Source organism: Suricata suricatta, chromosome 6, assembly GCF_006229205.1.
Source record: "Suricata suricatta isolate VVHF042 chromosome 6, meerkat_22Aug2017_6uvM2_HiC, whole genome shotgun sequence".
NCBI lineage: Eukaryota > Metazoa > Chordata > Mammalia > Carnivora > Herpestidae > Suricata > Suricata suricatta.
The window spans coordinates 121842814-121857135 of NC_043705.1; the positions used below are offsets into that span (position 1 = coordinate 121842814).

Sequence of the window (14322 nt, forward strand, 5' to 3'; positions counted from 1 at the left end):
AACAGAGACTTGGACTTTAAATACTCCCACGGCGCATGTGTGCATGTGTGTGTGTGTGTAAGGGAGACTTGGGCATCTGTAAAAACTTATTACAAATGACCCAACACTCCCTGAAAAAATACCTTGGCAGAGATGGCATCATCGACCTTCACAAGACCAGTTCTCTCTACAGGCAACAAATTCAAACACCTGTCTGAGCAACATACGTCTGGTTCCTCAAGATTCACGGGGCGCGTGCATTTCTTTGGCTGAACGCCGTCATCGTTAGCAGCTACACCCTAAAAGAATACTGCTAATTTAATATCTAATGGAGCCAGCCATTTTTAACTGGCTGCCTTGATTTTTTTTTTAATGGAATGTCCGCTGTTTCCCTATTACAATGAATAACATAATTGGAAACAAATCTTACATAAAATTAAACACACACCCACAGAGTACACTCTGAAGGCCTCAATCGTGTTTGAGAGGCATTGCTCAAGATTTGTCACACAGATCTTTCAATCCCATTTCCCATCCCTCAACCTCCACCCATTTCACTCAAGGCACTAAAAATTGGCATTCGCAAAGAAATTCCAGAAGCCTGAGCATTTTATTAACAAAGGGAAACCCCAAACTTCTTGGCCTCGTTTCTCATGATGACAGCTCATTTTTCCATGTGGAACCACGTACTAGTTGCTGCAAATACGCGAAGAGGTAAAGAAGCCACTTTCAGACTATAGTCATCGAAGATATAAATAATGATGATTTAAAGCTCTGTGCTCATTTTATAAGCATAAAAGTCAAGTATATCCATTTTTAAAACTAGAATAAAAATTTATAGTGTTTTTATTAAAAGACTCGGAGTCCTGCCGTGGGCACTCTGCTGGGCTCTTAAAGTATTACTATTTTGCATGTCAAGGGCAAGTTTTTGAAACTGAGCCAGTGGCGGGCTCCCCTGCATTACCCTCCCCTCCTCTCCCACCCAGCGTTCCAAATCCTACCCAGCCTCAAGGCCCAGGACAAGCTCCCCCTCTGCAAGCTCCCTGATGGTTCCCATTTCCAGGGATTCACCTCTGAAAATCGATAGCATGAATCGTCCAGACCCTGCAACTTAACAAGGGGTCATGTCATCCCTTTACTCTCTCTAGTACATGTGATTGGTATTTTGCCAGAGTTATTTCCTGCATGTAAGTTTTCTCCTCCCACCTTGGTTTGTGACCTTCTTAAAACACAAGAAGCATACCTCACATTTCTCCTATATGCTCGCTAGTATCTAACCCAAGTTTAAGGATGCCCAACATAAAATCACCCGTGTGAACTGAAAAATGTCATCTACCAAAGGGTAAGGGCTTAGCTTCATAATTCTCTTCAGCCTCTATGGGTTATTGTAGGTTTCCAAGTATTTTTAGGGACTAAGGCAACTAGACAATGACAGTTTCTAACCCACAGAATTGGGCTCATCCCCGTATTATACTCACATAAACCTACCCTTGACTTGGTAGCCATCGGAGTCAAGTGCTCCAGAAAGGACACTTGGATTAAATCTTTACCAGCATGATGGTCCAGGAGCAGCATGGTGACCTTGAACCCATCCACAGGGGTCTCCTTTGGGTCACTCTTGCTTGTCCTTTTTCATTCCTGGGTTTTTGCTCTCAACGGCCTCAAAGTGATCTGGCTGCGGACCTCCCAGACACAGGCTGACTGACACGTGATCATCCCAGCCGGTCACCTGCCTCCTCTTTATGAAAGCACGAACACGATCTGCTATCCTGCTTCCTACCCCCCAGAAATACAAAGAAGTCCTTCTTCCCTCTTCTCCCTCCAGCCTCACACAAAGACAAGCAGGAAAATGTGATGGCAGCTGGTTTAGGATGGTTATTTCCGAAAGACCACTTGCATCAGGTAAAGATTACAGTGATTACAGCTCAGCTAATGTAACTGTTTTTCATGTAATAAGTGACTTGCGTGTGCACATACACGATACCAAAACAATTCAACCCAAAAGGCACACACTGCAAAGCAAGCTGACCTCCCCCACCCACTCCCAGCTCTCAGTTTCCCTCCTGAGAGGCAGCAGCTATTACCAGATTATTCTGCCCTCCTGAGCATAGACACTTTTCAAACCCTGCTTTGGATTCTGGGCTTCTGATTAAGAGAAGGGAGTCAATGTTTACCAAGCATTTCCTGAATATCAGGCCCTAAGATATGGGTCTTACATACGTTAGCACATCCAACCTTCACAACAACTCTGTAAAGCTAACGTTATTTTCTCCACTTTTCCGGTGTGTAATCATAAGGTCAGGAAAGGTAGGTGACTTGCGCAAGGCCACCAGCCTGGGTCCAAAGTCACTTTCCAAGCAGCTGTCTGGATGAAATGGTTTTTGAAGTCAAATCTTCATCCAAATTTCTTTTTAGGAAGCCTGTGCTCTGTAACAGGGCTCTCGCAGCAGAAAAACTGATCATACAAAGTAGAGCTCTAAACACCCAAACAAGTTACCAGACCTCTCTAGGTCTCAGTCTTTTCATCTATAAAATGAGCCTAACGGTAATACCTACCACATAAGGTTTGTGGCAAGATTAATGAATTTTACACAATGAACTTTGCATGGTACCTGACACTGGGTAAATACTTCCTAGTAGTTAGCTATTATCACATGGCTGACTAACAAATGGACAAACAGACCCAAAATCTGATATTCTGATCAAATGTCAAAAGCCATCTGATATTTTCTGGCCCCAACATAACAATTTCCTCTGCTCCCCTCACCCGAGCTGCTCCTCTAACATTTCTTCTCTTAGCACTAACTTCCAAAATTGCAGTCTTTCTGCTGCTAAATCCCAGAAGCTTTTAATAGTGTTATTATCGTGTGTTTTTAATCACTACAACAGTTCCATTTGCACTAGATTCTACCAACACCCTCCAGACTGCCGCCAGTTTTTAATTTTTTAAAGCAAAAGTTTGTGTGTCTATCATTTTCCCCTACCCCAGTTCATATATCATGGAACTCTAGACTGATTAAGTTTTGCTAAAATAATCTCAACTTGTATAAATGGAAGCGACCCAAATTCCCCTAGAATGGAAAATACATTTGTTAACCTGGTCACACAATATACTAACGCATATCTGGGCAACACTCTCCATCTAACTGCCTTTTTGTTCTTCACTGCAAGCCAAATGAGATCTGTAGGCTGTAGTATCATAGGGCCAGCAGATGACGGGGCTGAAGGGGGTTTCCTAGGGGAGTAGCAGGGGCAAGGGACTAAGGAAGTCCAACAACCATGGCTCTCATCGGCCAAAGACAAATTGGATACCTCTGGTCAAGTCACTTCATGTCGTTCGACTTCCACTCAACTTACTTTCACTTAAGGTGAAACCCAACTGTTTCTTGAAATCCCTTTCTACCTCTAACCTCTGAGCGAGACGAAAATTTGCAACCATCCCACAAGTGTCTTGACTAGTCTGGCGCTTATCAGGGTAGTAAGTTACATGTCATGATGCAGCCTCAAAAGATAAGCTCCAGTCAGAAAGAGGTGTGTACATTTAACATGTCAGCCATAAAAGACACAGCCTCCATTTATTGTAAAAATGTGCTTGTGCCTCGCTGTTCTCGAACTCACGGTGAAACAATAAAATCCAGGTTCACCTTAATTACCTCATGGGAAAGGATAGCCAGGCAAGCCCATTGTAAGGGTGATCTATCTGGGCTTCCATCTGCTCAGCATTTCCAGAGCCCCCCTTCCAAATACTCTTCCATGAGCTTCTTCCGCTCAGTAATTCTGTCCAAAGGACCGGGAGTTCAGCTAGTACAAGACTGGAGCCCCAGCGGGGTTTAGGTTTGTGAAGATACCATGTGTATAATCCTGCTATGCTCTTTTTCTCCAGTGTCTCCTGTGGGAGACTGTTTCATAATCCTGACGTCATAACTGGTTCCTCCAATCCACAATCTTCTACAATGGATAACAAATGAGTAAGAACCCTAGGAATTCAGGGGGAGTAAAGGTGCAGGCAGCAATAGATACTGTTGTTTGACCACAAAAGTCTTAACAGAGAGTAAAAAAAAAGTTTCCGAAAGCCAAAGATGAACCAAGCTAATATGTCACTCCTTAACAACTCCCACGAGACTACCTCCCTCCAAAAGTGACATTCTGAAGCAGATTTGGAGCACTCTGGAAATGCTGAGGTTTTTACTGATTCTTTTCTTTAAGATATTTAATTTGATTGTTCCTTTCTCTACAAGGCACAGACCCCAGGAATAAAGAAGTCATTCTCAGAAGTTTTCGTGCAAACAGCCCAGAACCTAGAGCATGCCATTCACAAAAGCGGCACTGAGCTGACGCCCGGAGCGCTCCTGGTTCCTGTAGCTGATTAACCCAGTGCCTTATCAAGGTAGGCGCGGAGGGCTGTTGGGCAGCCTTGAAAGAGCCAGAGTGGAGTAGGCAGACGGTGAGTCACAGCATACTTACGTCGCTCTTCCTGAACTTGGCTTTCAAGCTCTTCATGTTTAGTCCATTCAGCTTTCCAAAGCTCTAGAGATTTTCAACACCTGAGCAGAGAATGAATAAAAGAAAGAAATTAACTATTTAGGATTCCAGATAAACACTACAGATATTCCCTCCTGGTAGGGTTACAGCTTTGGGGCCATGGGCCACCAGGGTTGACTTCAAAAGTTGTTCAGGATTAGAACCTAAAAAGTGGTAAAGTGCATCTTATTTCCACTCACGATATAATCCCTAGAAGCTTCTGACATTTTCAAGTTAACCAAATCTTTAAGTTTTATCCCAACTTCCCAAGCGTCAACAATAAAACAAGTTCAACTGTTGTTGCGCAAAATGCAGTGTCTGCGTGCAGCATGAGATCCTACAGACGCCCGTTCATGTTTTAATTATACCATCCACCTCCTTTTGAAGGGCCACAATAGTAAAGAATGAGAAGGAACAGTTCATATTCCAGATGCCATTCATTCCTTATTTATTTTTCTCAGTGTGGTTTCTTTTTCCTCCTAAATGCACGCACAAGGCAGTTAGTAAAAAATGCCAGGAACAACAAAACCTCCTTCTTCAAATACCTCATTCTGCAGGACGCCACTATAAACAATGAAAAAGACTCCCCTCCCCCACCCCCAAGGTCCTTGTGGGACCCAGCAATCCCAAATCGGAGCTGGCAGAGCCTTAAGAAATCCCCTCTTTTAGGAGGTCTGGGGTCCCCTGGAAAGTGAACCTAAGTTTTTTAAGGTATTATATGTGTACTTTTTTTTTTTCCTCCAAGGAAGACAGTTCCTAGTTTTCATCGGATTCTGCAAGGAGCTGTCACCCTTCAGAAGTTAAGACTATTGACCCAGGCTAAGTGCTTCATGTCTCAGAGGTAGCAGTGGAGCCACAGAGAAGTTAGGAAACTGCCATGGGCTGAAAGCCTGCTATGATGGGGTTCAGAATCAGATCAGTAGTTGCATGCTTTCCCCACTGCCCTACAGCTTTAAAAGTAAAACTCAAAAGCAGAATCATGTGCTAAAATATGGTAAAGACTATCTTTCGCCCTTAAAACTGGAAAATTACAGAGTGTACAACCTTTGCATTTAGGTCAAAAGGGTGAGAAAATCTAAGGGCAAGTTCCCATCACATAGGAAGCACTCACTAAATGTAACGTCAAGCCTCACCTGACAAAAGTGAGAACAGATGAACTTTTGCAGTCCTGTCCATTTGGGCGCTAAGGAAGGAGTCTCGTGTGCGGCCTTGCTGGCCAGCAGTTTTCAAAAGCCTTTCAAGGCCATCTCTTGTTCCTCCACCACCCTTATCATTCTGGACTAAACCGGTTTGAGACAATGAGGGGCGGGGGAGAAGCAACTGAATGGTGGTACTCCTCCTTCCGCATGTCTTCATCACTGCCTCCAAAAGTTGTCCAGCGACTTTCTGGCTTCTAACACTGTTTACTTTCATTTTCACTGCTGTCATTAAGCAGGGCCTTTGGACAAAGGGCACAAAAACCCAGTCATCATAAAGCACTCCAATGACATTGACCTGGAGGCCACGCCATTACTGCCAATCTTGGTCCCTGCCAATCTTCCTGGCCTGGGCAGGAGTGATTGAATGCGTGTTACCTTGGAAACCATACACGCTATAATTAGCCCTTGTTAATTGCCAAGTACTTAACTACAGGCTGGGCTGGTACCTGAGCATCGAAGTGCAAACTCTCGGACAGTGTCTCTCACCATTGGCTCCTAATTAATCTGAGAATCACAAGGACATGGGGACACTTTGCTAAAGGCAAAAATCCTAGTCCACATCCTATGGAACCTGAACCTCAGGGAGCAGGGCTCAGGCATGTCCTTGGTTGAATCTTGGTTAAGGTTTGAATATTTTTTAGGGGGTGAGGCAAGCATCCGCATGTACTTGTGAGAAGGGAAGGAGCAGACAGAAAGGAAGAGAGAGAATCCCCAGCAGGCTCCGTGCCTCCAGTGCACAGCCCAGTGTGGACCCAAACCCACAAACTATGAGATCAAGGCCTGAGCTGAAGTCGGATGCTTAACTGACTGAGCCACCTAGGTGCCTGGAGGTTTGAGAATCTTGAAGTAAGGTAGATGAGGCAGGGAATACACTTGTCAAACTTGTGCTGGATTATGTAACAGCCCTTTCTCATGCCAAAGCAAACCACATTTTGATGAATCCAAGTAGAAATAATGGTAATCAGATATTTCCCAACTGCCACGGGCTCCACAAAAATGGCAGTCATCCTTGGAGTTCAACTCCTTCCACCTTTGGGTGAAGTGCTAATAACCAAGAAAAGAAGCCCAATCTATGCAACAGGAAAAAGAGAAAGGACAAGAAAGGCCTTTCATAGGCCACCAACTGTGTAGCCCACCAAGGCAGAACCACCCTCAGTTCCGGAACACAATGTCTTAGGCAATGGTGGGTAAGACTTTTATTTGAGGTCATAAAGTTTTTTTTGTGGGTGTTGTACTTTTTCTTGGGTGTGTTTTTTTTGTCCCCCCCCCCATCTTTTTAGCATGGCAACGAGAACATGCAAACTGTTATTTGAAGAGGATTAAGTAAATAAAGCATTTAATTCCAAAAATTCCCAGAGGCAGGCAGATATTAGCTGTGAAATGAACGTCTTCCTGGAGTCATGAGTATGGGTGTGTGATAGCTGGGTGGTCCATAGGTGCAGCTCCCAGATGACAAAGATAAGGGTAAAGGGGAAAGAGGTTCTAGAAGCCTACAGGATAGTAACTTTAGGCACAAGAACTGTAGCTGGGTGGGGGAGGGGGATCAGTTAAAGTTAGCAATAGGTCACTGTTTCCTGGTATTCGCAAAAGGATCTAACATTTAAAAGTTATGACTAATGAAAAGTAACCTGCCCCTGACAGGATGCTGGGTTCTTTCTGCCCCCAGCATCTTCTCTTCCCCAAGAAGACCCGCAGGTAAATCAGGGACTTGTCTGCCTTCAGTCAGCTGGAATCTTACAGCTCCAATTCCCAAATCCAAACTTCCAAAGCTCAGATTGAGCTATAACCTATCTTGAGGACAGTGATATCTATCAGTATACCTAGGCTACACTGATAGCAGTCCTTGGACAAGTCACTTAATCAAGATGATTTAGTTAAAAAGAGCTACAGTGAAGCTTAATTAACTGTGCACCAGCCTAATTTGAATAGTACACTAAGGGGGTGAAATGTGATACACATATGGGAAAAACTAAGTTCTCCATTTCAAGAATAAAGTACATCCTACTCACCAAGCAGAAATACTGGTTTACTAATATTTCCTTACTGAATCCAAAGTAAGTCACTGGAACATGGCTTCCATTGCTGGTCACCAATCATCACATCACAAGTCAATTGGTGAGGACGAACAGTGCAGGGACACACAACCTTACTGCCCTTCCCCTGAAAGAATGCATCCAACAAACAGGACTTATTAACCCATTTTCCCTTTAAAGCTCTCCAAGCTTAACATGAGATACCTTTATCTGCTATAATTCTAGCTTGTATCAAGAAACCTTGGTATTAGCCTATAGAGCTTTATTATGAATGTTAGACTTCTTTGAGTATTAAAAATAACTTATAACAAATACGGGACTTCCTTTTGGGGAGATGAAATCTTCCAAATCTATTGGCATGATGCTTCCACAAGCTGTGAAAGTACCCAAACCATTCAATTATACACGTCAAGTGGGTCCATGGAAAAGACTGTGAGATAGATCTCAACAAAGGACACCTTACTAATCTCCACTTCCTTCTCTAATCCTTAGAGTTTGGAAAATTCCAGGTTAGAAATGTCTGGACTGAACTGAAAGAGAACTTCAAAGGAACAAAGGTTAACAAGCCATACCCTCACCACTCAAGTGTGGTTGCTCCTAGATTTTCTCTACTTAGAGATTTCTCTACCACAACTCACTGAATCGAAGTGATCGGAAAGAAGTTCCTCTATCTACCAGCTATGGCTACTCCCACTCCCACATACGACCCAGGGATTATTTCATAAGGCAATGTTGCCAATTACATCAGCATACAAGAGTCCTCTTGGAGCCCCAACCAGGTATTCTGTTTCCATAATCATAAGTGAACCTCAGAAATCTGTAATTTTTTTTTATAACTCCTCCAGTGATTTGGATGCTCAATGAGATTAGGGAAACACTGTTCTAGACTCAGTAATATTATACCTATAACTGACACTTTCATTAAAAAATAAACTAGAGGGGCGCCCGGGTGGCTCAGTTGGTTAAGCATCTGACTTCAGCTCAGATTATGATCTCACAATTTGTGAATTTGAGCTCCGAGTCTGTGCTGACAGCTCAGAGCCTGAAGCTTGCTTCAGAATCTGTCTCTCTTGCTCTCTGCCCTTCCCCTGCTCATGCTTGGTCTCGGTCTCTCAAAAATAAATGTTAAATGTTTTAAAAAATAAACTAGAGACACTGTACAAGTAGGTATGTGTTCATTGGATGTGTCTGAATCTTTCACAATACTGGGGTGTGCAGCAGTGGGGTTGGGGGGAGGGGAGCCCTCTAGACTCGAAATTCTAGGAGAGGAGGTAGCTGGCCACCCCATGGCCACTAGAAGCAATACTGACTCACAAATGGCAGCCATACACACACATACGTTTTCCTGGATCCCAAGAATACATCGGCATCTAAGACACCACAACGGTTCAAGGACAGTGGTTTAAAATTGTTCCCTCTGAATCACTACAACATTAGAGGAGCAGAATAAATAACCCTGCCCTGTGCCTACTTAGTCCTCTCAACATGGAAAGTGGAGAGACTGCTGCGAATCCTTAGCAGAATCCTTAGCAACATAATGCATACCTCAGACAGGCCCCAGGTGGGGGGTGGGGGGGGCGGATTTCTGAGGAACGCTGGGCTTAAAATCCCCAGCACCGACTAAGGCATTGAAACAAATGTAAGGAACTAACATTAAAATACTTCGCTCCTTGCCAGCACCTACCTCTTCTCCCTTAAGTACTTGTTTCCTCAGATAATAATCTCTCTGCAACAAAGATGGAATTTTAACCAAAAGCTGTATAAACACTCAATTCTCTCAATCTGGCAAAACAAACACATTCTGCAAAAGGTCTCTCCAGATCAACTTTCCCAATAAGTTGACCCTGACAGCACACCACCTCATGCTACTCGAACTGCTCCTGGGGTCAGAAGCTGCAAGTCTCTGCCTGTGTCCAGGGCTAGGTTGCAGTTTCTGGAATACAGAACACCAAATGGGAACCAGAGGCCAGTAGGTCCTGTTCCTCCTCCCTTGATTTTATCCACAGCTAATATGTTCTTATCTTAGTAAGACAGAATTTTAAACATGCATTTAGGTTATGAGAACTCTCAGTAGACACTATGGAGGACTCAAAACTAACCGAGGGTGTGACATCTAATAATTAGGTGTCAAATACTGCAGGAATTCAAAGAGTGGAAATCTTTGAGGGCTGGGAAAAATGAGAGAAGTCTTTACAGCAGAGGTAGAATGTAACTGGCCTTAAAGGAAACTCAGGATTTGGGCAACCTGATGAGGGAAGGCCATCTTGTCTCACCTCTCCCACAAGATGGGGCATGTCCACCTTAGATTTTTCTAGGCAAAGGTCAGACACAGGTCTGATGTCACTAAGCAGTCCTAGAAATTTTGGTGGGGGGGGAGATGTACGCCTGGTGGGAATCCTTGCATGGCTCCTTCCAAAGAAAGGCCTTCCCCCAATCTCCACAAAGCTCTGACCCTTTTACAACCTGGACATGAGGGAGGGGTTCAAGAGTCCCATTACCGGTTTTTAGCAAATTTGAAAATGTGAATCTCAGGCTGCTTACTTATGGAGGGTTTTCCCAATAGGATTTTCATTTTGCTTATACCTCATCACTGGCCATGAGCATACAATCAATAAATGTTTAGCAAATGTATGTGTAGAACAAAGATACAGGTTAGGCGCCTGAATAGTCCATAGACTTCACCTCTAACCTCAGCAAAGGTCTCTTTGGTCCCAAACGCACTGGGTTAAATCCGAATAAAGGCAGTATGATTAGATTTGACCATGTCATAGGAAAGCACTAAAGTAAAACAAACAAACAAAAACAAAACCACCAAAACAACTCATTTGGTCAATGAAGTCTTACCAGGTTGCTCTTTTTTGGGTCCTGCCTGCCCTCTTCCTGGGCCACACTCCACAGGCAGCACCTCCCCAGCCACAAGCTGGAGCTTAGCCAAGAGAACCACCCATTTTGAATAATGGAATGTAAGAGTCAACAGAGAACAAGGTAGAAGCCTGGGGGCAAGTTCTCCGAATAGAGATTTTACCAGCCAGATAGGAGACAGCTATGGGCGAGGCCAAGGATTCCCCCAAATCGACAGGCCTGCTCTGTTACTTTGCATGAGATTCTACCACTTCTAGTCAAGCAGCTTCTCAACAAGGAAAACAGTCCATCCTAAATGAGTCCAAGCCTTCAGCTCTAACTTCAGCAAGACTCTCTCCATGGTCAACACTCAAAGTTCACTATGGCTGAGCAAATGAATGATGAATGACTGAATGAATGAATGGGTACTAAGTCCTAAATTGGAAACACAAAGATACAGAAGAGATTTCATTCCAAAGTAAGTGGCAGATTATCAACGGATTTGGCTGAACACTGGTAACGGAACTCTTGAACCCCTCATGTCTGGAGTCTAACAGTGTCAGAGTGTGTGGACACTGGGGAGGCTCTTTTTTGGGAAGAACTAGGCACTGATCGCCCCGCACTGTGCCCACCCCACCCCCACCTCACTCCCAGTTTTCCCACAACCTTGGGAAGAACAGCAGCCAGGACAGCAGGATGAAGCAGCGGAGACACCAGGGGAAAGTGAGGAAAGAGCTCTTTTAAAATCATAGTTGAACTTTGTATTATTATTTAAATTTGAGTATTTAGCAGGGGTGAAGGGTGTGTGAAATGGGCTAAGGGTATCAAGAGGTATAAAACAAGTAAGTTGTTGAGGACATAAGGTGCAGCATGGTGACTAGATGCAACACTGGGTTGCATATTTGAAAGTGCTGAGAAAGTAAGTCTTAAAAGTTCTCACAAGAAAAAATATTTTGTAGCTATGCATGGTGACGGATGCTACCTAAACTTCACAGTGGTGACCAGTTTGCAATGAGCACAACTATAAAATCATTACACGGTACACCTGAAACTGAAAGATGTTTTATGTCAGGCACACCTCAATAAAAAAGGGTACGTAGCAACTGAAACTGCAGAATTTTTCAAAGTTTATGTGAAGGGTGGAGGGGGAAGAAGGAGGAGGGAGAGGGAGGGAGAGGAGGAGAAGGGGATGCACACAAGAGCAGGAAAGGGGCACAGAGAGAAGGAGAGAGAGAGATTACCAAGCAGGCTCCACTTTCGCAGCGTGGAGCCCGATGCAAGCCTCAAATTCAAGAAACATGACATTGTAACCTGAGCCAAAATCAAGGGTTCAGACACTTAACCGACTGAACCACCCAGAGGCCCCTATACTGAAGAGTTTTTTTATTGGAAGCCCTACGTTTCATCCAGAAGCATGGGACACACTAACTTTAATATATAAAATTTAAAGAGTGGGACATTAAAGTTGCTTTATGATTACATCTTAGGAGGCTTATTTATTCAGCAAACCAGATACATACGACTAAATAAATGAATGAGCAAACAAGCAAACTTTACTGGGCATTAATTACCGGGTAGGTGCTTTCATATAGATCATCATTTTTATTTTATGAACTAAGGTGCAGGCATATTAAAAATTACTCAGATGATAAGGAAGAGAAAGTTTAGGCAGAAAAAAGACATAAGCAATAGTGTCATTTTGGCAGTGAACCCTTACTAAAATACTCTCATATTTCACCTTTTTTCCCCCCAAAAATAAATGACCGCATTCTTTTTAAATTGTAAATGTCTTTCGGATATTGTATCATAATAATCATGTGGTAAAACTCTCTTGAGAACATTAATCTCCCTCAATATATTCACAACTTGCCTTTATCCAGAGGATGACATTTCTCTTGAGAAACAAATACATCATTCGTCTTTAAAAATAAAACCTGCCAGCGACCAGAACCGATCTGGGTCCGTGAATCAGTCAGGGCCAGCAGCACCGATGCAAAATCGGCCAGTGCTCTGGCAACATTACTATCTGGTCTGTCAAATCTGCTACTCATATGCTCCAATAAGCCGACCAAAGAAAAGCCCCAGGGTTACCTCATGCCCCAAATCCATCCAATTTTAAAAAGCATGGGCTTAATCAAGACAAACTACTTCTGGAATACAAAAATCATCTAAGACTAAAAACCCCATGTGATTATCCCTGTGTTGAGACTATTTTTAGATCCCTAAAAGGCCTTTCCAATTCTGTATTTTCTTCATCTTTGATGTTGATGTCAATAGCACTATCTAAACATACTGCTGTGCTCATCTTTCCAGGAAAAAAAAAAAAAGCTGCCCTGCACAGAGCTAATAATCAATGCGAAACGGCAAGGCACGCGTGGCTTCACCCATCTTGCAACCCAAAAGAACCAAGTGAGTTTAGAAATACAGGTCTAGGGGAACCTGAGTGGCTCAGTCGGTTAAGCGTCTGGTTCCTGATTTCAGCTCAGGTCATGGTCTCTTGCGGTTGATGAGCTCAAGCCCCGCAGTGGGCTCTGTGCTGACCATGCAGAGCCTGCTTGGATTTCTCTTTCTTGCTCTCTCTTTCTGCCTCTGCCCTGCTCTCTTCTCTCTCAAAAGAAACAAACTTTAAAATATATATAGGTCCAATACACAAACATTACTGGTAAAAATATAAAACGTGGAAAGCAAAAAGCCACCATGGAAAGCAGTTTCTTACAACGTTAAATATAAACTTACCACACAACCCAGCAATCCCACTCCTACGGGATCTTGCCAAGAGAAATGAAAACATATGTCCACACAAAGATCTGTACACAAATGTCGATAGCCATATTCATAATTGCAAAAAAAGTGGAAACTACCGAAATAGCCATCAGGTAGGTAAACAAAATGTGGCATTCCAAACACGATGGAATACTACGGAGAACTAAGGGAAAAAAAATATCAGTACATGTTGCAACATGGATGAAACTCGAAACCATTGTGCTAAGTGATGGTCAGACCTAAAAGACCACACATTGTAAGATTCCATTTGTAGGACATGACTAAAAAAGGCAAATTTATAGAGACGCAGTGGATTAGTGGTTGTCTAGGGTGGGAAGTGGTAACAGAGATTGCCAATGGGCATGAGGATTATTTTGGGGTAAGGAGAAGGTTTCAAAACTGAATTCTGGGAATGGCTGTACATCTATAAGCTTCCAAAAATAAACTGTGCATTAAAATTGGTAAATTTTATGAAATATACTAATGGCTCAAGGAAGCCAGTTTTTTAAATATCAAATACAAAAAGTGAAAAAGAGGGCCATCTGCCACGTTAGGTAGAGAAAAATGTCTTTAGAGGATGTGAGAGGGTGGGTTCCATTTATGGTTATATTTAATTCTTGTTTTTACTCTAGAAAGACTTAATTGTCAAACATTGGCTTACCACAGATTTCATCTGTTCTCTTCGTTTCAAAATGGAGAGGACTTGGAATCTCCACATTCTGGAATGTTGGAAATGTCATTACAATGATCACAATGGTTTTGTTTGGACTGCTCAGTTCCCTTACCCATATATCCAGGGCCTCAAATACTTTTCAGAACAAGGGAAAAATAAGTTAATAACCCAGATCCCATGGCCCAGGAACAGGACTAGAGGGTAGAAGAAGAGCACAATTATTTCTGCTGCCCCGACAGTCATGTTTGGACATCACTTGAACATTGTGCATTCAAAAAAGCATGTTCCTCATTTCTGGTCCAAAAGTGGGGAC

General features: G+C 43.1%; 1 protein-coding gene across 6 annotated transcripts in view; it reads right to left on the reverse strand.

Moving 5' to 3' along the window:
* The window catches only part of RAI14 (retinoic acid induced 14), a 151838-nt gene that overhangs the window by 115173 nt on the left and 22343 nt on the right, over positions 1 to 14322 (reverse strand). For 3 of the 6 annotated variants that reach the window (XM_029941025.1, XM_029941022.1, XM_029941026.1), the window contains one exon: positions 4444 to 4523. In XM_029941025.1, the coding sequence (XP_029796885.1) occupies positions 4444 to 4479 (36 nt within the window). In that variant the 5' untranslated portion in view covers positions 4480 to 4523. Of the gene's footprint in view, positions 1 to 4443; positions 4524 to 5633; positions 5871 to 7708; positions 7860 to 13997; positions 14052 to 14322 lie in introns of those variants that run through there. The other 3 variants (XM_029941021.1, XM_029941020.1, XM_029941024.1) reach the window with 3 other exon arrangements.